Source organism: Ostrinia nubilalis, chromosome 12 (genome assembly GCF_963855985.1).
Source record: "Ostrinia nubilalis chromosome 12, ilOstNubi1.1, whole genome shotgun sequence".
NCBI lineage: Eukaryota > Metazoa > Arthropoda > Insecta > Lepidoptera > Crambidae > Ostrinia > Ostrinia nubilalis.
In genome coordinates, this window is record NC_087099.1 from 7,540,311 (window position 1) to 7,563,548 (window position 23,238).

General features: G+C 37.7%; 1 protein-coding gene across 2 annotated transcripts in view; it reads left to right on the forward strand.

The window, feature by feature from the left end:
- Positions 1–23,238, forward strand: part of LOC135076871 (glutamate dehydrogenase, mitochondrial) — a 30,825-nt gene that overhangs the window by 3,406 nt on the left and 4,181 nt on the right. Inside the window, exons 2-9 of one of the 2 annotated variants that reach the window (XM_063971348.1) lie at positions 2,078–2,278; positions 5,627–5,766; positions 7,174–7,267; positions 11,082–11,239; positions 14,047–14,208; positions 16,952–17,156; positions 17,726–17,880; positions 18,474–18,794. In XM_063971348.1, coding sequence (XP_063827418.1) covers positions 2,078–2,278; positions 5,627–5,766; positions 7,174–7,267; positions 11,082–11,239; positions 14,047–14,208; positions 16,952–17,156; positions 17,726–17,880; positions 18,474–18,590 — 1,232 coding nt within the window. In that variant the 3' untranslated portion in view covers positions 18,591–18,794. Of the gene's footprint in view, positions 1–2,077; positions 2,279–5,626; positions 5,767–7,173; positions 7,268–11,081; positions 11,240–14,046; positions 14,209–16,951; positions 17,157–17,725; positions 17,881–18,473; positions 18,795–23,238 lie in introns of those variants that run through there. The other variant, XM_063971347.1, reaches the window with a different exon arrangement.

Consider the following 23,238-nt stretch of genomic DNA (forward strand, 5'->3'; position numbering starts at 1 on the left):
ACACCTGCTGAAGTGCTGACACACCCTTCCTCGACTTGGAGACAATTTCGTAATGGCTTCCTAAAAATATACGCGCTAATCATGTGTCGTACCTACGAGTAGTAACGTACCTACTCTGAGATATGCGATTAGCTCCAACAAATAAGATAAAAATCCGCACTCCGCGTTGGCAACGGAGGCGTGGCTCTGACGTCAGTGTTAGGTAACCATGTTATTTCCTTTTCAAAATTATTATTTCTGAAAGTGTAACTACGGTAAACAGCTCTACAGTTTCCTCGTACTAAATATGTTTCTTTATCATTCCAAATTCCTCCCTAAAAGTATATAAAATATCGTACAAATTCAATAAACACGCAGATATTTACGTAAATAATTTTGATCGGTCACGTTTTTCCATCTGCTTAGTCAAATGATGTCATTTATTTGCCTGAGCAACAACTTGATAAACAATTTGATAAAACAAGTAGACCAATTTTCGATTGCTGATTATAAAATGAAAGATTTATCAATGCCAGGTTTAACAGATAAATATTTCATAAAATTTATAACCACCTATGACGGTTTATAACTTAATAACATTCACACCTAAACAAAGAGAATAAAATATGAAGTTGTAGATAGAATCTCCCGAGCGCTATGTATTTTTAGGCGTGCTAGATTTTAGAGGTTTAAATTATTCTAGTCCTATCGATATTGTAGCAACTTAAGCCTGTATTGATTTCAATTCGGAAGTGGTATTAGGTAATTACCTTTGTTTTGTTGGCGATTACTACATTAATTACAATCTAGTCTTGAAGTCAACGACACTAGCCATTGACGTGACGACGCTCAAGTCTATTTTTACGATGCTCTTATGTTTTGATCTGAATATTCTGCGGATCGGGATCTGCCACCTGTTACATTAGGAGTCACGAAGAAAGTTCGAAATTACATATTATACTTATTACGAACAATCTTACCGAATACGATGACTCTCATGAAACTTTGTTTCTCCATGGCAACATGATTATTAAGATACCTTATTGTCTCGCTTATCTCTTTATTTACTTGACCTCTGAAACACTTAAATGAATTGTAAATTATAATAAAATATGTATATTTTGTCGATAAATAAAAAATAATAGAGTCAAATATTCTCATCTCAATAATAATAGACTCAAGTGTAGGGAGATACTTTCCCTTCTTCAACCTATTAATGATTCTAATTTATTTAATATCCCAGAAAAAACTTTATACAGGGTGTTAGGTAAATGGGTATATGAGCCGACACTAGCCCATGTTAACATGGTCATATAAATGGTATGGTGAAGGCAGAAATTGGATATCATCATTTTTTTAATTTTATTTTCATACAAAATAAATTTTATAAAATCCGATTTGTATGAAAATTAAAAAAAAAAAATAAAGATATCAATTTTCTGACTTCACCATACCATTTATATGACCATGTTAACATGGGCTAGTGTCGGCTCATATACCCATTTACGTAACACCCTGTATCACTTAATTTTTTAATTAAAAAGATGTGAGAGTGTACAAAAAAAACATTTTCCTATTTAATACATATCTATTTACTACGGTGATTCATATAAATACTTACTATCCTGTTCTAATTAATTTACTAGTGTTAACGATTCAACAACTAAGTGTGTTTATTATGATTGCATGTTTACTTTTGCATAATTGTAAATAGACGCACTTAATGATATGATTACAATATGAAATAATGTTAGTGATTTACACAATGTTTTGATTCATAGCAAAATAAGTATCTAATATGTATGTCTTTCTTTTCTAAACACTCATTAAATATATCCTTTGCCAATGTCTGTAAATCTTACAGTAATCATTGAGATTTCAAAAATTTCCCATTACATAGAGGGTTAATAGTCTGAATGGAAATTATTCAGTAGCTTGCAGATTTTCGAAATTAATGCACACAGAATGAAGGTTTATACTAAAGCTAAACAAATCCCAACTAGCTTACAAGTAAAACAAGCAAAATTATTGGAGGATTATTTTTACCACAAACCGCAACAGATTTCCGATCTTCAATTGTTTAACTTTTTGTCTGCAGGTATTCGATTCTCAACGGACGTGACTAGAGACGAAGTCAAGGCCCTGTCTGCTCTGATGACGTTTAAGTGCGCGTGCGTCGACGTGCCCTTCGGCGGCGCCAAGGCCGGCATCAAGATCAACCCCAAGGAGTACTCCGAGCATGAGCTTGAGAAGATCACCCGTAGATTCACCCTTGAGCTCGCCAAGAAGGGATTCATTGGTAAGTCCAACTCGATGATTAATAGTTCAATGGCAAGATAGTACATAATTTGAACCATGTTGAAAGTTCATTCCTAATGATAGTGGTAGCTGAAAAAATGTTAGCATAGCTACATAACGGACGAAAGTTATGATCACTTCGCTATGAATGACGTGGGCATACGCCTTCTGTTTTGTATTCCCAGCCACAAAATAGCCCTCCTAGATATTATAAGTAGGTATATTCTATTTTACCGTCTTTTGAAATTGTCATATTCGTATTGTTTTGTTTCTGTGGTATTTTATTATAACTTCACACTACAAGCCGTTGTCAATGATGTCATGGAATTGCTATTTAATGTAAACTCGCGTTTCATGGTGTCTATAAACACTGGTCTATCTTTAGCGACATCCTCATTAAGATTAATTCATGGTAATTTACACTACACGCCGATTATGCATGTATGCGTAAAACTGCCGTCCCCATGCGGTACTAACTGCATCCAAAAACCTGGAATATGTAAAACAAGTAATTTATTCGGTTAATTATGAATTATTTCAAATTATTCGTTTTGTAATAAGTATGTTATGAATTTTTGTATAATTATCACGAAATTACCACCTTGGCATTGAACTTGAACATAAATCTGAACATTTACGATAAAATAATTATCTATACTAAACGTTCACTATATCCATCATAATAATCAATAGGTATAATAATATAGGCATTAGTTATCGCAAAGTTATTAACGTCTTAATTATTAAAAATTTGACGTAAAAACGGTCTGAGGTCAAATAATTAAGGCGTTTGGTTGTTTAAATTGGCAAAGAACGAATGCGGTAGTAAAGTTCGCAATGGTTTGCGCCTGCTTAAATCAAGCTGTTGGCCTTCGTGCCAGTCGGTCAACGACTGTCATACTCGGTAATTGCTGGTCGATAAACCGAGCTGTAGGAGACTGCTGACAAGCCATACTAAACCTAATCACCACTCAATAGTGCATCAATCCAAATGCAACCAACCGCAATTTCCTGAAAAAACTTCGGAACAATTTCTGGCGGTAATGCTTTGTAATGAAGCAGTATTATAACCCACAGATCTGTTATCATTGTGATCTGTAATAAGCTGTTACGCTTTTTTTTTCCAGAAACTGCGAATTAGTAATATTAGCATAGAATAGGATAGAAAAATCATTGTAAGTGTAGCTTATAGCCTGCGGTAAATAAGTCTAAAATGTTTCTTTCAAAATCACACTTAATATAACTTCAAAGGATGAACATTGTTTGCTAAGCTTGATCCGTGGCTTGACACTATCGACCATATTATGTGAGAATTGGATATGCACACGTCGTAATCAGGTATTTTCGCAATTCCATAGCCCCAGCATTTACTTTAAATATTGTGACAATATTTTCACACCTTTTTCACTAATTTATCGTACTAGTGTACTGATTTGATAACTCTACAAGGCCTATATAAAGAGAAATGAAAAAATATTTATTCCCATTTGTCGGTATCTAAGAACATTTTCAGCCGCGCCAATAATCATCAATCATTTGGCGTCGTGACTTCGGTATATTTTACCATTTGTTGAGTTTTACCTGTCTCTACGTAGAAAGTGATATATGGAACACAATACGATACGCGGTCCCTGGGGAAAACATTGTGGGTTACGTTACTTTGCCTTGTTTGGTGTACAACTTCTGACACTCCTGTCATTTGATACAACAGCAAACGTCTCTTTGTCCCATAAGACTTCAAATATTTCGTACACATGAATAAAATATATGATGATGGTTTATTTTCAATATCTAAATCCCAGGCATGATAGATTTATTTCTGAAAGGCCTAAGTGTAGTAATTATCGTTTTTATTGCTTTATTTTATCAAATACATCCAACAAGCTTATAATAATGCAATACTTTAAAGCTTACTTTTCAACCGACTTCAAAAAAGGAGGAGGTTCTCAATTCGACCCGTATGTTTTTTTTTTTCTATGTTTGTTACGCGATAACTCCGCCAATTATGAACCGATTTGAACAAATCTTTTTTCGGCGTATAGGTAATACCTCAAGGGTGGTCCCATTTAAATTTAATAATAGAAAAAGCAACCCCCAAGGGTGGAAAATTGGGGATGAACTTTTTTATACGCAATATCTCCGCCGATTATAAATCAATTTGAACGATTATTTTTTTGTTGAATAGGTATTATCAAAAGGGTGGTTTCATGCGAATTTGAAGAAAATATTTCACCCCCAAGGGTGGAAAATTGGGGATGAACTTTTTTATACGCAATATTTTTAATTTTTAGTTTTTTTTTGTGTTCACGCATTTGAAGTCGGTTTTATTTTTTTAAAAAGTTAATTATCGCGTGACGTATGCCCGTTTTCATGGACAGTAGTCTCACGTCAAACTTATCAAATAAGAAATATTGAGTGTAGGTAACTAATTGCTATGTTTAAAACTCTTTTATCACGGGTGACGGCCAATATCACTTGCTATCGCCATCAGCATGGCAACTGATAAGATCAAGGACATCTAGAAGTCTTCTGAACATCGAGTAAAAGAAAATTACATCATTAACATTGGCATTCGAAATGAAAACAATGAATTGATTAAGGCACAGATGGAAATCCTAGTTATAGTCGTCATAAACTAGATTGAGATTGAAAATGTTCGATATATGTATATTAATTGGAAAATCAGTCAGTGAGAAGAAAACTGACCTTACAGTAATTTAACATCGCATCGTGTTTCTAACCTGTGCCAATTAATTGTGTGTTATGAAAGGCAATTACAGGACCATTACTTTCACATTAACATTGTAAGTAATGCTGCAATACATTTAAAGTTTGTGTTATTATTAATCTAGGTATCAGTAATATCTGGCTTGCACCGGCTTATCAATTAAGAGCCATATTGGATACAGTAATGATAATGCAATTTTAACAAAGATACATTTCTAAATTAAAGGGTACCGTTTTTGTGAACCTTCAAAGAGCTTCAATTACTTGAATGTGAATATTTGTAACAAATGCGAAATACCCGTTTCGAATTTGAATATTCAAAATTGAAACAAGTTTACAACTGCTCAATTCCTTAAGTTTGATCATACAAGCGACACCACATTAGTCTTTACTTTTTACAGCTACACAAAAACATATCAACATTCAACATTTTTTGTAGGCAATTTCGTTGTATGTTGAGATGTTATTGTTGATTCGTTCGTTCGTTCGTTTTAGCCAATATTGTTGATTATGTAGGACAAAACCCGGCTTAAGATGTTACAGTGCTTATAAACGTGTCATCTGTACTTACACGAGAGTTACATAAGTAATTCATGAATTAAACTTCTCTTTTCTTTTCTAGGGCCCGGCGTCGACGTGCCAGCCCCCGACATGGGAACCGGCGAGCGTGAGATGTCGTGGATCGCCGACACCTACGCCAAGACCGTGGGCTACCAAGACATCAACGCCCACGCCTGCGTCACGGGAAAACCCATCAACCAGGTGAGAAATACTCAGAAACAGGGCCTTATCTACTGAAGTATCAGCTGTATCAATGATAGGGGTCTTTCGGGCTGTTTCGAGCCCCTGTGGGCTCAGAACGTGTGTTACTAAAGCCTGGTCCGTGAGCACGTAGAATTTTGTCCAATGACCCCAAGCTACCCATCCTTATCGCTGGCGCGTAATTATATTGCTGTCGCGACTGTGCGACGGGCGCCCGCAGTGAGTGTGCGAGCGCGATAGCAACATAATTACGCGCGAGCGATAAGGATGGGTAGCTTGGGGTCATTGGACAAAATTCTACGTGCTTACGGACCAGGCTTTACACCCGTATTCACAAACGACACTTCCTTAAGTAAAGCAGCAATGCTATGCGAAGTCGAACGCACAGCTTTGATTACAGCTCAAGCAGTGTGGTTGGTACACACTCAAGCAGTGTGAATAGGTTTTTGAGACCCTGTGCGTCCACGCGCACTGTGAGACTTGACTTACTTGACTTATGGTCCTATGTCCCCTAGATGGGGCAGAGGGCGTCCAGGTATAATTATTCACTATGAACCAGTGAAGTTGCCAGTTTTATTGTGTAAGCTTAGGTTAAGTCGCACCCGCACTGTGAGAGCTCATAGTAATGTTTGTGAATACGAGTGTAAGAATCTCATATAAACTAAGCTTAATCAATTACCAACTCTGAAGTCTCTAAAAAGCTTAAAGAAGTTTATTCATTTCAAAAATAATTAATGTCAAAAAGACGTGGGGACCCCCAACAAATTTTGAAAGTCGTCTAAAGGCACGCTCGCTACGCCACTGACATTTGGGTATTTTACAGATTAACTTCAACAAATATTGTAAAAATGAAGCCGAGATAGGGAGGATTAAGATTTGTTGTCTTGATTAATAAAGATAAATGTTGTTCAAGCATTTGATATGATGATGACGTTATTATTATTTTTGTTTCCAATTTGCGATGTAAGTAGCTTGCGCTAGATTTGCAAGGGATATATGTAATTTAACAGATCTGTTACATATTATCTCGCTGACGTTTGAAGTAAGCCTGCACCGTTCCACTGCCGTAGAAACATACTCATATCAATTATCCGCTATGCCTGTAATACCTCTTCTAGAGTTCTTCCAATTTCATAAATGTCTTTTGTTTTCTGGTCTCAACAATAGTGTCACTAAAACTTCCCCCGCACATTAAGCGACTGGAGGATCGCTCGTAAAATTTGCATCCGCAACTATTGAATGCCCCTAATGTCATATTATGTGCGGTTGGTCCTAATGTTACCATGTACAGATCACAACACATTGTTAGGTCTTATGTATGCGTATGCGGTGCGGACTTGCTACAAATGTAATATGTAAAGTTTAAATGATGAAAAATATTATTAACAATTCTCTCAAATTATCCAGGGTGGTATCCACGGCAGAGTTTCGGCTACCGGCAGAGGAGTATTCCACGGATTGGAGAACTTCATCAACGAAGCCAACTACATGAGCATGATCGGTCAGTATACAAGCAAATATAGGGAGTAAAGAATAGTTTTTGTAAACAGTGGAGTTAAGACATTATGCTGAGATCGATACTTTTTGCCAGATATTGATCTGTAGGTACTTTTGTCTCTTGCATGTCCATACTAAACGTGCTGCTTCAGTTTGTAAGTTTGTGTCAAAAAATTCTCGAAAATAAGAATACTTTTTAAGTTGGTTTTTCTACCGAGCCCTCAATATTTAATTTTACCGTTCACTACACAGGTATACTTTATGTTGTCAAGTCTTCAACACAACAGTACAAAATATTTTCTTTTCAAATTACGTAGCTAGGCTTCCAGAGAAATCCTTTGTCAACAGTTTATACTGCTCGTTATCGATGCTCTAGTAATAGAGAACTTAAACACTTCTCGCCCACGTAAAGTAGGTTAAGTACACATTTCAGGTACCTACGTGTTTTCAATAAGCTAGTTCGTAACTAGCTGAAACAATTACGCCTACAGATTGAATAGAAAATTAAAAATGCTCATTACATTTGCTCATAAATGGAGGTGGAACTAGCACTGATAAATGTTATGATTACATTTACTTCATCATTGTAAAACCTCCCACTTATTGTTGAGTGAAATATGTGTATTCTCACATACTAGATGCATCTAGTTCTTTGCAGTTTAGTAAGGGTTCGGCCAAACCAACGCGATCACGCGCGTTCAGCCGGCGTGCAGCGATGGCGACCAGACTTAAGGTTAGACCAGACCAACGCGTGCAGCCGGCGTGCACGATGACGATGGCGATGGCGACCAGACAGCGTGTATGAATTTGTAGCGATGAGTTCACATCAACGCGTCCTGTCATTGGTCGCGGCGATCTATGCAGCGTCTGCACGCAGCGATCAGCGATCATCGTGACATTAATTTGTCACTGTGACGTTTCTTTTTTTTTCGATGTATTAAATAGTAAGTAGGGGATCTGACAAAAGGTTTTTACACAATTAAAAATGAATTAATCATAACATACCACTAGTCTGACCTACTTGAATAATAAAAAAGGTTTTAGAATAAAGTATCAATATCAGAATTTATTTTTATGTAATAAACAAAATTATTCTAGTTTTCTCTAGAACCTGCTTCTTCAACTTCATAAATAAAATTGGGATATTATCTGAAGAACAAATAAATGAGGGCTATCGTTTTTATACTTAACAGTTGGCACCCCTGGCGATTGACAGGACCTTACTCTACAGTGGCGCCATCTTGATGAGTGCAAATGCGATAGTCCTCCTACCACTTTACCACTGTCTTCGCGACTAGCAAGTGACAGGACCTTACTCTACAGTGGCGCCAACTGGTGAGCGCTAAGCCCTCATTGAGAATGTACATGTCTGCAGCTTTCTCAAAGGCCCTAGAGCAATTCTAAGTATTCCATAAATAAAAACCTAATAACAGTCATCAAACGTCTCAGTCATTAATTTAGTGCCACTAGAAATACCTAGTTGACCAAAACGGATGTCTTTTTGTATTTTTGAGTTATTATTAAAGACAAAAAATATATTTGGACTATTATGTACTCTGTGGTTTAGGTGCATGATGATAATTCCTTTGCCCTAAAAAAAGTAAATGTCAAGATGACTGTTGCACCAAAAATGAAAATGAAAATTGATTTTGATAGATGTTTTGTTGAGTTCTGTGTAGTTTTGTGCGATTTAACGATAAGAACAACAATGGTAAAAGGTAATGGGGGCAAATTTCTTCCCTCAAGGAAAAAGATGAGTTGGTTATAATCTTACTTGCCCACAAGGATACTGTACGAGCCATGGTACGAGCACGTCAGCATCGACCGCGACTAGCCGACTGGCCCATGAACCCTGAACGAACGTGCACCATAGGCACTCTACACCGACGGCACATTGGACTGGACACATTGAATTGTGTACATTATGTAAATCTTGTATATAACAATAGCATAACAGTAATAAACCAGATATCAACCGTCCGCGTTGTTTCATTTCCCCCACTGAGGCCAAGAAAGCCTTAGTGCAGTCCTCCTTCCTATCAAACCTTTCTTTAAATCTAATTAAAAGGTATTGTTAGGGCTCTAGGGACTACAAATGAAGCCAGAAATATAGCTTGGTTATGAGTAACCAATACCTACTACCTATACCGCATGTAATCCTGTCTCATTCTATAATATATGGCCGCCTGAATAAACTTGAGTGAAAAAGTGTTTCCACTGTCTCAATTGCATCAAAAGCTTCAAACAAATTATTTAACTCAGTTTCCATTTTGCCGAATAGGCGTGATTGACAATAAGCAAAAGTGACAATATGCGTGACAGTGACAACCTGCACGCGCAGTGATCGCCATCGCGGTCGCGGCAGTGTGAAACAACTTTTGCACGCGCAGTGGTCGCCATCGCCATCGCCATCGCTGCACGCGTTGGTTTGTCCGAACCTTTAAATGCATTGATCGCCATCGCTGCACGCCGGCTGATCGCGTGTGATCGCGTTGGTTTGGCCGAACCTTAACACACACTAACAATATTCATCACTTACGGGGTTATATTTTGATTTCAAAGAATCTAAAACACAAGAAAATATCTGAACTGGACTCTTTCTTACAGAAATGAAATGTGTTTCATTTTTTGCATCACATTTTTTTGCTTCTTTCAAAACAGCCTTGTTATCTAATTTTGTTTATTGTTCATTGGTGTTTGACTCTGAATATTTTAGATAAGTCGGCAACGTGACATCTCGCGTATGCCACATTCCAAAATTCAACTAAGTTCAATCACTATCATAATGCGGCTATCACTATAAATGTTTTTTTCTAAACTTACTATCTATGTCAAAGTCCACAACTAATGGTTGTTTAACTTTTTTGCTCAATATCGCGTTATTTATATCGTTTTGCTCAATGTCAGTTATCGCGTTGTATCTTGCCGAAGAGCAATTTGAACTTGTTACTATTAGGGGGTCACACAGGTCAAGGCACATTGATTAGGTAATTAAGTAATTTCAAGTTACGTAATTGTTTCTAAACTGACTAATGTAGATAGATCTATCTATAGGACACTAACCCAAACTTGCATTTATTACACACTTAAATTAATTGCATTCCTCAAGAACATTAGACATGATCGTAAGGTTTTATCTCTCTGTATATGTCGGCTATGCAGTATGGTTACAGCAGAGTAAAATGGAACCACTAAAGCCTGGTCCGTGAGCACGTAGAATTTTGTCCAATGACCCCAAGCTACCCATCCTTATCGCTCGCGAGTAATTATTATATTGCTGTCGCTACTGTGCGACTGACATGGCACCCGCAGTGAGTGTGCGAGCACGACAGCGCGGGTAGCTTGGGGTCATTGGACAAAATTCGTGCTCACGGACCAGGCTTTACCACTCTTCTCCCCAACTCGTCTGACCAACTTGAGGAGGTGTAGGCCAAATCCTCCATTTATGTATGAATGATGGTCGTCCTACGACTAAATCAAGGCTGCTCAACCCCAAGCCCGCTAAAGAATTTTAAGTGGCCCGCGCAAGTATGGTTTGATTTTAATAATAATAATTGAGTTTTTATTGCGCTTGTCCTGAGAGTAACTGAAATAGGAAATGTAAGTGACCCGTCGTTAATGACCGAATTCATCCTTTGACCCAACTCTTCAAAAGGTTGCGCAGTCTTAGACTAAATGATGGCCTGTATGCCTAGCATGTGAACCACGATATTTTATCACGGCATTTTATCGGTTTTGAATAATAAATTCATACATTTGTCGTCTAAATCGATGGTAAGATTTTATCTAGCTCGGCTAATGATGACTTGTATCTCCAGGCACGACCCCCGGCTGGGGCGGCAAGACGTTCATCGTGCAGGGCTTCGGTAACGTGGGGCTGCACACGTGCCGCTACCTCGTGCGCGCCGGCGCCACCTGCATCGGCATCATCGAGCACGACGGCGCCATCCACAACCCCGAGGGCATTGACCCCAAGGTCAGTAGAATAGTAAATACAAATGAGTAGGTCATATTTATAACTTTGTACATTTGAAAGCCTGTAATCCTTTGAAAAAGAGGCTGACAGACAATAGTGACTGAGTTTCTTGCGCTGCTTCTTCTCAACACTGGCCGATTTATTGTCCTGAAGCAGTGGTAGGGTTAATACTGGGACGTGTAAAAGTCCTTTTTTTAAGCCTATTTACAGAAATAAATGAGGTTTATGAGTTTTTATGAGTTTTCATCTTCATAGAATCGCACGAGTGCGGTTTGTATGTGAGCGCGCCAACACGTATGCGGCGCGCACGCACACACTGACAAAATTTAGCGGGGATTAGCGGGGAGCCAGTCGTGGTTTGCGCCGAATTTTGTCAGTGTGTGCGTGCGCGCCGCATACGTATATTGGCGCGCTCACATACAAACCGCGCTCGGTGCGTTTCTATGAAGATGACCTACTCATTTGTATTTACCTACTCTCTCTGTAGTCTACGTACAGCTTTAGGAACCTTCCACAACCTAGAGGGTAATGACCCCAAGGCCAGTGATCTAGCTATCTAGATTTTTAGTAATCAGGGAGGTTTACAATCCATGACTTGGACGGCGTTGACCGTAAAGACCTACTCTCAGTAGGTACTTACCTACTGCTTTATAGGACGATGACTATGAAGCTTTGTAACCTTCCACAAGCCCACAACATTGCATTAGAATGTACTGACTTAAGGGCAGTACTCGTTACTCAATGCATTTGGACCTTTATAGCCATCAAAAAGATCGAGGGAATCGATATTTTGTTCCATCCATTTCCCACAATGCCAATTATAAAAAATTACCAAACATGAAAATGTTTTGTTCTTTTTTCCACATGACGTGCTACTCAACAGTCGTAGACATGAATATTTATTTTAATGATAAAAGAAAAGACAGCTTAAAAATACCAGTTCGTGCAGCGATGGAAAATTTCCCCAAATATTTTACGATTCTGTATTAAATCTAGTAATTTTCATCAAATTCATCAAACTTTTGCTTTAGATCTTAAATCTTTCAACACATCGTGTGACTCATAATAAGTAAATACCTGAAATTTTATTGTTCCTTCCAAAAACGTTTTCTTATTCTTAACTAGCTGACCCGGCGAACTTCGTACCGCCTTAGCGTAGAGATTTTCTTTATATTTTTTTCCGTAAAAACCTTGTACAGAGTATTAGAAAACTACAAAAAAAAAAATCAGCCAAATCGGTCAAGCCGTTTTCATGTTATGTCGTGACAACGGAAAACGGGTTTCATTTTTATATATAATATAGATTATTAGTACTAGCATAACATTACGTAAACTGCCAAGGTCAGTGGCGTGATATCGCGCCACAGTTTACACGTTTCAGTTATCTCCATAGTGCCTCCACATTCCTTATTTGGGTTGTGATATCTTATCGAACTATAACCACACTGATTTGGAATTAAAACAATGTCGCTATAGTTACCTAATTGATGTGAATGGTGGGTCTTTTGATGAAATCGTAAATTATCTTACTTCATAAATGATGTCTTACCGAATGAAATAGAGCATAAAAATTATGATAATTGTTTTTGTGATAACAAATAATTTAAAGTCGCTAGTTTTATCAGTCATGTGATAATATTACGTCACTATCAAAACTAACCAATAAATAAAGTTAAAAAAATCCGCCCATCCCATCTGTTTGAAAATATTGGTTTGGTAAAATGTACGACAATTTACGAGTATGTCGAAATGTCGATTACTGGTACAAGGAACCTATATCTAAGCGTTCCTATGTAGGCACAGCAGAATAATAATACCCTTATTTAAATACCCAACTATTTTTACTGAACAGGTGGTCACTGTTTTTGTCCAATCACGTGAGATATCTACAGATAGACACAACGTAATACCTATTTTACAAATATCTTTTCCACTACCGATAATGAACCGACAGAGCACGACAAACGACAAGTGTTATCCATCAAAATTATTGATGGCCGATTGTTTGTCAAACATAATACTGAATCATAGTACTAAAGTTACCTATAGTGCTACAGATTCTTTCGTATGTTATGCCTAAAACATAATTTTCTATCTTTATGTTAACAATCAGTAGTTCCTATACAAGGTAGATGTCACCCCAATGGTTTAGGTATTGCCTATCTTTATGGATTAATTTATTTATCGTTTAATCTGATATAGTAAGTATGCCGTAACCAGATCACGTGCGGTCATCACCTCAAAATCGTCCGAAAGAGAAAGCATATTGAAATAAAATCTGTACATACTACATTTAAAAACTACATTCACTAAATAGTTTTTATGATAAATGAGTTATACAGTAATCTCTAATTTGCTCCCATTCCCAATAAGTTCGGAACCCGTTCTCTGGAAGACTTCAGAATCGAAAACGGCCATAGGTAGTACCTAAAATTCATTTAATGCTGACCTATTTCCAATCCAGCTGACCTGTAATATTTATTTGTTTTTTTTTATTTTCACCAACTTAAACTATAGGTATCTATTTTTATTACAATATTTTCTGAACCTATAAACTCTAGAAGACTACAGCTTTCCCTATTTCCCAAGCTCTCATTTAATTAGTTCCCATTAGAAAACGCAGGCTTTGGAAATGGTCTTCCATATCACCCATTTCCTCTCGAAAGTATTTTATAGTTAATATAATTTTTCTGGCGTTAAGAGTTGCATCTCAATCTAAAATTTTAAAATAACTTGAAAAAATCGAATTTCCTAAGTTGGGAATCGAACGAAATCGTATTTTAATTATTTCCCATTCATACCCGCAGGCTCTGGAAGACTACAGGATCGAGAACGGCACGATCGTGGGCTTCCCCGGGGCTAAGCCCTACGAAGGCGAGAACATGCTCTATGAGAAGTGTGACATCCTCGTCCCCGCCGCTGTGGAGCAGGTCATCCACAAGGAGAACGCGCACAAGATCAACGCCAAGGTAAGGAATACTGATTGTTATTGGTTCACAGCTTGACTGGGCAGGCTTGCAACTAGGTGGACCGACGATCTGATGAAGGTCGCGAGAAGAACCTACATGCGGGCAACTCAGGAGCGGCCGTTGTGGAAATCCTTGTGGGAGACCTTTGTCCAGCAGTGGTCGTCATTTGGTTGAAACGAAACGAACACAGCTTTGCAGGGGGCAGTTTATCCTAGAGGTGGTCAAATGAGGTTTAAAGCAGTCCCTTGCTTGTGTGGGGTACACTAGCGTCTTTCGAGCTCCGTCGTCTTGCCACCACCCACGCAGCGTCGCCAATGTTGAATGCCAAATCTACGCACTACGCAGTTCGAAAGACGCTAGTCGTAGTAAGTGCGTATAATGAAGGCTATCGTTTTTATACTTAACAGTTGGCACCCCTGGCGATTGACAGGACCTTACTCTACAGTGGCGCAATCTTGATGAGTGCAAATGCGATAGTCCTCCTACCACTTTAGCGCTCACCAGTTGGTGCCACTGTCGTCGCTACTAGCAAGTGACAGGACCTTACTCTACAGTGGCGCTAACTGGTGAGCGCTAAAACGATAGCCCTCATTAACCATTTTCCATCGGTCCACTCCTGCTCTCCACTCGATACGCCTATATCAATGTTAGTAGGTAACACAGGCTTTACTTTAACTATCAAATTATCGATTTCCTCTTCAGTTCATAATTGGTTTCAACCAAAAGACGTCCATTGCTGGACAAAGGCCTAAGCTAATCCAAGAATGTTCACAACGAACGGTCCTACGCTACCTATTTACTACATGTCCTTACGGGTGATGCACGCATATCAATCTATTACTTATTATAAAGATACTATCTCAACGTTTTAAATATGATATCATCCCTAAATGTAGGTACTCGTACTTTATCACCTATAATCACCTAATACGGTTATTTTCTGATACGGTAACAAATAAGCTGTTATCAATAGCAGTTGAAACATAATGCCTCATCGGCAGTTTTTATGAAACTCATATTTATTTTTATCAAAGAGATGTGATTAGATAAATAAAAAACTAACGTAACGTTGATAAAGGATAAACTTTTTTCATGGTATGAAATAAGCAGGAAAACAAAAATAAATACCTACTGCTAAGGTATATTTATAAATTTTTAAGAAACGCAGCTTTCAGCTGTGAGGTTCTTGCTTGAGCCTGTTCACATTATTATTGTGAGTCCCTTCTTAGTAAAATACAGAAAATAAATAAATGGTAACTTGTACCTTTTTTAAAATAAAATTCATTTATTTTTGCAAATAGGCTTTAAAAAAGCGCTTTTACACGTCCCAATATTAACCCTACCACTGCTTCGGGACAATAAATGGGCCAGTGCTGAGAAGAAGCAGCGCAAGAAACTCAGTCACTATTGTCAGCCTCCTTTTCAAGGTTTTACAGTCTTTAAAATATACAAATTATAGTCATAAGTATTAATGCGAGCTAGGTAGTTAAACATTCCAAACATTTTTATCCTTTATATAATCATCAACTTTATAGTAGCCCTTTTTCATTAAGGTGCTTTTGATATGTGCTTTAAATTTATGAATGGGCAATTCTACAACAGTTTGTGGTAATTTATTGAAAAGTTTAATACATTTCCCCATAAATGAATTACCAATCTTGTGCAGTCTGAAATTTGGAACGGCAAGTTTATTTTTGTTTCTTGTATTGAACTTGTGTAAATCACTCTTTCTAGTAAATTGCTCTATATTTTTGCTTTATATGTATAACCACAGTTAATAATATAACCAACATACAACTAAACTTTCGTTATGAATAATTTTATTGCCAAATTAATAATTTTCATTTGTGAAATAAAAAGAGGAAGTTACAATACGATTTGATGACTGTGAATTAGGTATTAGTGTATATCCGCAATGTGTTATGACGTTTTAGGTATTTTATGTTTAGCATATAATAGGTATTAGTATGTTTTATCAGAAATCTGCTATTTATACAAGCTAAGACTAGATGTGTGATGTTTATTGTTGTTGTAGGTAGGTGGTGGTTTTGGGTTTTTTTTTAAAAGGGAAAAGACTGCAGCACTACCTAAAATTCTGAAGCGGACTAAAGTGTGTGTCTCCTTGAATTTTTAAGTGACCCCTATGGTAACACATAACAGGAATTTTGTTTTCATAGGGGGCACTTAAAAATTAGGGATTGATGGTGAAAACGGGCATAGATGTCGCAGTACAAATATCATAGCACACTTATCAACCCTGAAAAGGATCAACACCGTATCGTCTTTCGCCGCGAGGAAGGCGTTTACGTTACAGTGCGGATAATGTGCGTTGCCGTACGGAGTTGCATACAAAGAATACTGACCGCCTCGTTTCCGGGTTGACAAGTGTGCTTCGTCCCTAAAAAGTCTTAATAGGGATGGACTGGGTAATGAAATCGAAATTCTATTTAGTCCATCAGACAGATAATAAAAAAAATTTGGACACATATTTTTTCATTTTTTTCATAATCGAATAATTACAGTATTTGTATTGAGTTGAAATGTCGCGTGACGTCACTTTTAAGTAAAAAATCTACTCAAGCGTGACATAACGCGCCATTTCAACTCGATGTAGCACTGTTATTATTTAATTATGAAAGAAAATAAAAAATATGAGTATAATATTTTCTAATTATACGACGGACAAATAATTGAAAATTTGTCATCTAGCCTATTATATTTATTTATTTATTTGACTCGTCAGATCATCGCCGAAGCAGCCAACGGCCCCACCACACCAGCCGCCGACAAGATCCTCATCGATCGCAACATCCTCGTCATCCCCGACCTTTACATCAACGCTGGAGGTGTCACCGTCTCCTTCTTCGAGTGGCTGAAGAACTTAAACCACGTGTCCTACGGCCGTCTCACGTTCAAATACGAGCGCGAGTCCAACTACCACCTATTGGGTAAGATAGCCTTTGAATAACGAAGCTCTATGACACTAAACTTAATCAAAGACCCCTAAAAATGCGTTTAGTGGGTTGTATGGGACTCTCCCCGCCAGACAGGTGGAGTCTATCTACCCATTAAACCATTGGTTCCCAAAGTAGGGGGGCACAAAGAACTTTAAAGGTGGGCGCGGGCCATCTGTGTACTTAAGTATAAAAAACCTGCGACCGCTGAAAGAATGCATTCCAGACTGCTCGATACGACCAATAAATAATCTTGACTTGGCGCGGAATTTTTTGTATGGTCGAAAGAGGGCGCGTCTCAAATAAGTTTGGAAACCAATGCACTAAACCTTTACTAAGACGAACATCCGTCCGCGACTCGCTCTCGAGCTCCGGCTTCGAGGGGTCTACCATTCCCCTCCCATAGTTGTTTTTCATAGTTTTTCTCCTCATGTCCCCAGTGAAACAGGATCTAGTGGTTGATTTGGCGGTTCTAAATTGGTTTTTCTTCCAAGACAATAGAGACTTCGCACTAAAACACCGCTTTATCAACCCTCTACAAAAACATCATGTTTAAATTCCAGAATCGGTACAAGAGTCTCTCGAGAGGCGCTTCGGTCGCGTGGGAGGCCGCATCCCTGTCACGCCCTCTGAATCCTTCCAGAAGAGGATCTCTGGAGCCTCCGAGAAGGACATCGTGCACTCCGGACTTGACTACACCATGGAGCGCTCTGCTAGGGTGAGACATTAATCCTACTAATATTATGACAGTGAAATATTGTCTTAATATCTAAAGTAAAGAACATCACGCGAACATATTTCGCATAGTTCCAATCTAGGTAAAGCATGACTTGTTACCACTAACTTACTACTATGTACTAACTTTTAATCTTTTAATGGTTTGTACACCACCATTTTTGAAAATGGTAATCTTGGTAAGTCAAAACGGGTGAAAAATATTAAAAAGTGCGTAAAAATAGGTATCAAAGCGGTTGGTTATTTTGACAACCAAAAGATGAACATGGATTTAGTGACCTGAATCAAATAGACTGCAAGGAAAAACACGTTACTCGCCTATATCTTTTATACTAATAGGTATATAAAACAATGATGGAGGTATACCTATCTAGATATTTAAGAAAGGGTTCTAAAGAGAATGTACTGCTAATGTAAAAGATAAGCAACAATAAAAAGAGGCCTATTACCAAAGACGGACGAGCCAAAATCTCAGACAAAACGAAACTGTTGCTTCCTCGTAGGTAGGTACTGAAGCAAACCAATAAATGAAGGATTCCTGATCTAAATATTACACTCGCCATTTTGTTTACACAGGCCATTATGAAGACAGCCATGAGATTCAACCTGGGTCTGGATCTGAGGACAGCCGCGTACGCCAATTCCATTGAGAAAATTTTCACAACCTACGCCGACGCCGGACTTGCGTTCTAAACACTAACTTAGATATCTAAATATAAGTATTCTGTGCATTTTATACATTTTATTATATTCTTGAAACTTTAAACAAAAGACATCACAGTATTTATTTTTTGAAATCATGGGCTTGAAACTAATTGTTAAGCGAATTGTAACATTTAAATAATGATAATTTCCGATTATATTATTATCTTATTTGAATAAAATATTGTTTTACAATTATTGTTTTAATTTTAATATCCCTTTTAGGTAGTATAATTTCTTATGGAAAAAAGTAGGTATTGTTGAAGTGTAAATTAACTTGCTTGTATTAATTTAAAATGTTTGGAATCATTTGACTAACTTCCTAAACCTTTTTGCATGATAAATGATCCCAAATAATGTATGACTTGTTGATGAATTTTTACGTGCTTCTATGTCTTAGTATAAATAAAATTGAACTCTGTCATGAAATCTCTTATTATGTAACTTGGCAAGTTTACCTACATACAGGGTGGCCAGGGACCTAACGTTCAAAGATAAAATTTAGAGTCCTTATATCAAGGTGTATTCAAATCAGTCCCATGTATATTCTACGATTTTGCTTAATATAGGAGATAGACTTAATTTTGAGATTTTTCCTTGCAGTTTTTTTTTGCCTTATTTTATTGGTTAATGTCCTGGGCAGTTTTAACAATACTTCACTCTGTATATGGTACAAGCAGGCACCGTTGGATAAAGAACTTTCGTTAAAAATGGCGCTGAAATCGCTATGCACAAGTAGGTAGTTGATAAATAAAATCAGCGTCACTGCTCACTAAAACACGTTAAATAAATAAATAATGCATACGTCCCAAATTGGTCTTATTTATAAAATTATTTATAACTAGCTTTCCGCCCGCGGCTTCGCCCGCGTGGAATTTTGTCTGTCATAGAAAAACCTTATCGCGCGCGTCCCTGTTTTAAAAACCGGGATAAAAACTATCCTTTGTCCTTTCCCGGGACTCAAACTACCTCTATGCCAAATATCATAAAAATCGGTTCAGTGTGAAAGCGAGACAGACAGAGTTACTTTCGCATTTATAATATTAGTATAGATGTTACGGTTAATGTGATAAATTGAAAATTATTAATAATAACCGGTTATTATGAATAATTACCGACAGTCGCGATAAAAGTGATAAATTAATAACATTTAACGGTGATTATTTAATCATTCAACCTTAGTACTAACAAATATCATAAAAGAGAACAACATCTTGTGTACGTGCTCCTGTACAGCCAAAATTTTTGAACGTTTTGATATCTTAAATTAATATAATTTGGCATAATGAGTTTGGAATGTTTTTTGCATAATATTACTTTTCCATGATGCCCATAACATAATGTTTTGATTTAAAGTGAAAAATAGGTTAAGGTGCGGCGGGGGTGGCCCTTGGGCCACCCCTAAGCCGCCTATTTAGTTTTATACACACATAAATGATCTCATATTAATCACATTTACCAAATCATGCGGTAATTATTCATAATAACCGGCGATTATTCATAATTTTCACATTTATCACTTTGACCGTAACATAGATATAGATTGACAGATTCTATTGTTGCGGACTATAAAAACATGAACGTGACTTTAACAACCCTACTAAACTTTTACTAACCGTAAGGGCACAGGTGACTTGTCGCCGTGAGTGTTTCGTCACTTCCATAGAGATGTATGGAGGTGACAAAAAAGTTTCTGTCACTGTCGATACGTGCGCGCTAGCCCTATTGGGCTAATAAATAAATATAATAAAATCCGATTTGTATGAACATTAAAATGATGATATCAATTTTCTGACTTCACCATACCATTTATATGACCATATTAACATGGGCTAGTGTCGGCTCGTATACCCTTTTACCTAACACCCTGTAGGAGATTGGGATAGGAATGGGATGGGATACCTTCGATTGAGCAGACTCCACAGGACGGTCCAAGCTTGGTTCTTCTTTCACTTTCACAAACACTTGAATTTTTATTGAGATGAGTTTAGCGCGCGATTTGGGTTTATTTGAATTGGTTTATTTTGGATACTTATTTAGTATTAACGCCCAGATAGGTAGGCGAAGCGGCGCGTTGCGATGCGAGAGCGAGACTGAAGGTGGGAGGGAGAGGATAGGAAAAAGGACTGTCAGAATGAGTGATAGAATAGTGTGACATGAGTTTGAAATGTATGAGGTTTTAATGCTGGCGCGTACAACTCCCCCGGCCTAGAGGTCTTCCTCTAGATTGAGTAGCGTTTGTAAAAAAAAGTTAAAAACGTAAAAAAACATGCGTTAGAGAGAACTAAACGAGTTAAATTTGAGTTAAATAAGCGTTAAAGTTGAGTTAAATTATAAATAAAGAATAAAATTAAGTTAAGAGCATTATTTGAGTTACTGTAAAGGAAGAGGACAAACTCTAACTACAGGCCGAACATAAATACCGGTTGCAGTGCGAATTTTTAAGGTGCGAATGATTTTGTCCTTTCCGGGATATACTTCCACAACCACACCCAATGGCCAACAAAGAGGATGCGCATTGTCATCTTTTATAACAACAACAGAGCCCACATCTATCGGTTTGGTCACCGTATTCCACTTTTCACGGCGTTGTAGAGAAGTTAAATACTCCTGACTCCAGCGACGCCAAAAGCTTTGCACTAATTTATTGACTAACTGATAACGCGTTAACCGATTGTCAGAAATATCAGAGACATCCTCTACTGGTAAGAATTTCAGTGGAGTTATATTGAGAAAGTGATTGGGAGTGAGAGCGGATATATCAGATGGGTCAGAGCTAAGAACACACAATGGTCTACTATTCAATAAGCCTTCTATTTGTACAAGTACAGTGTTGAACTCTTCGTATGTTAACACTTGAAGACCAATAACTTTATAAAGATGCGTTTTTACATAACGAACATTTATCTCTGTGATGCCGTTAAAGTGCGGACCATATGGTGGACTATGAAGAAACTTAATGCGTTGTTCAGCCAAATGTGAACTTAAATAATTTTTGTGAGAGTCAGATTCCAAAAGAGCGTAAATTTCGTCAAGCTTGCGTTTAGCGCCAATGAAGTTAGTACCTCCGTCGCTATATATCATGGAAACGGGGCCTCTTCTACAAATGAATCGACGAAAAGCGGCGAGAAATAGATCAGAGCTTAAGTCTGAAACTAACTCTATGTGTAGAGCCTTAGTTGTAAGACAGCAAAATAAACAAATATAAGCCTTCTGGCTTTTAACACCTCTGCGGCGAATGTGAGTAATAAAGAAGGGACCTGCATAATCGACCGATGTATAAACAAAGGCTTTAGCTTCTGAAACGCGAAATGATGGCAAGTCGCCCATAAGAGGGTTTGTAGATTTAGGGTTTAAACGAAAACAGATATTGCATTGATGCACTCTTTGACGTACTAAGTTACGTGCGGAAAGTATCCAAAATTTCTGTCTAAGCAGACTGAGTAGAAGTGAAGGACCAGTATGTAAATTACATACATGAAAGTAATCAACTAAAAGTTGAGTGAAGCGATGTTTAGGCGATAGAATGATTGGATGCTTTTGTCCATAGTTGAGTTGAGAGTGAGTGAGTCGACCTCCGACACGAAGTATATTATCAGAGTCAATGAAAGGGTTAAGTTTGAGAAGCGATTTGTTAAAGGGTTTATTATTTTTAATTGCGTGCATATCTTGAGTAAAAAATAGTGCCTGTATATGGCGTACTAAATAGAGTTCAGCGAGTTCTAAATCAGAGGATGTAACCACTCCGTTTGAACGTAGTATTTTAGCGAAGCGTAACACGTACACAGTAGCGCGTAATAATTTTGGGTACGTGGAAATGCGATCAATTAATCGATCGAAAAAGTGAGAGTTCGATTGAGAGCTTGTCTCTGAAACAAGAGCGATAGTTTTCTCTTCCAGTCGAACACTGTTAGATGAAACTTGAAATGGCTCGATAGGCCATTGCGAGATTGGCTGAGCTGTCCATTGAGGAGAGTGAAACCAATTTAATTGATTTAATAATGCTTTAGGAGTTACAGGTCGCGATATTACATCTGCAGGATTTTCATTTCCATTAACATGATGCCAAATTTTTGCGTTGAGTTTCGAATTAATTTCAGTAATTCTATTCGCAACAAATGTGTGAAATTTGTACGCGGGAGAATGTATCCACGTGAGAGTGACAGTCGAGTCTGAAAATGCGTAAATTGTGTTAACAGGATAACGATTCTCTATACTATCGCGAACCGATAATAAAAGATTTGTCAAGAGCAGCGCTGCGCACAGTTCAAGCCGCGCAAGAGATATTTTCTTTAAAGGCGCGACGCGCGATTTGGATGCGATAAGAAAGACTTCACCGGGTGAATCTGCATCAGAGCTCACGCGCACATAAACCACAGCTCCGTAGCATACTTCGCTGGCGTCCGCGAAGCCCATGATAGTGACGTGACAACCCGCGGTGATCCCTATATGACGAGATATTTTTAATTGCGATAAATAGTTAATCTCACTATCAAACCGATTCCATTTATTTTTTATTGAGTCTGGAACTGGCTGGTCCCATTCAAGTTCGCGCTGCCAGCATTCTTGAATTAAGAGTTTGAGAAACGCTGTCACAGGGCCTAGCAAACCCAAAGGGTCGAATAATCTAGCGGTTGCG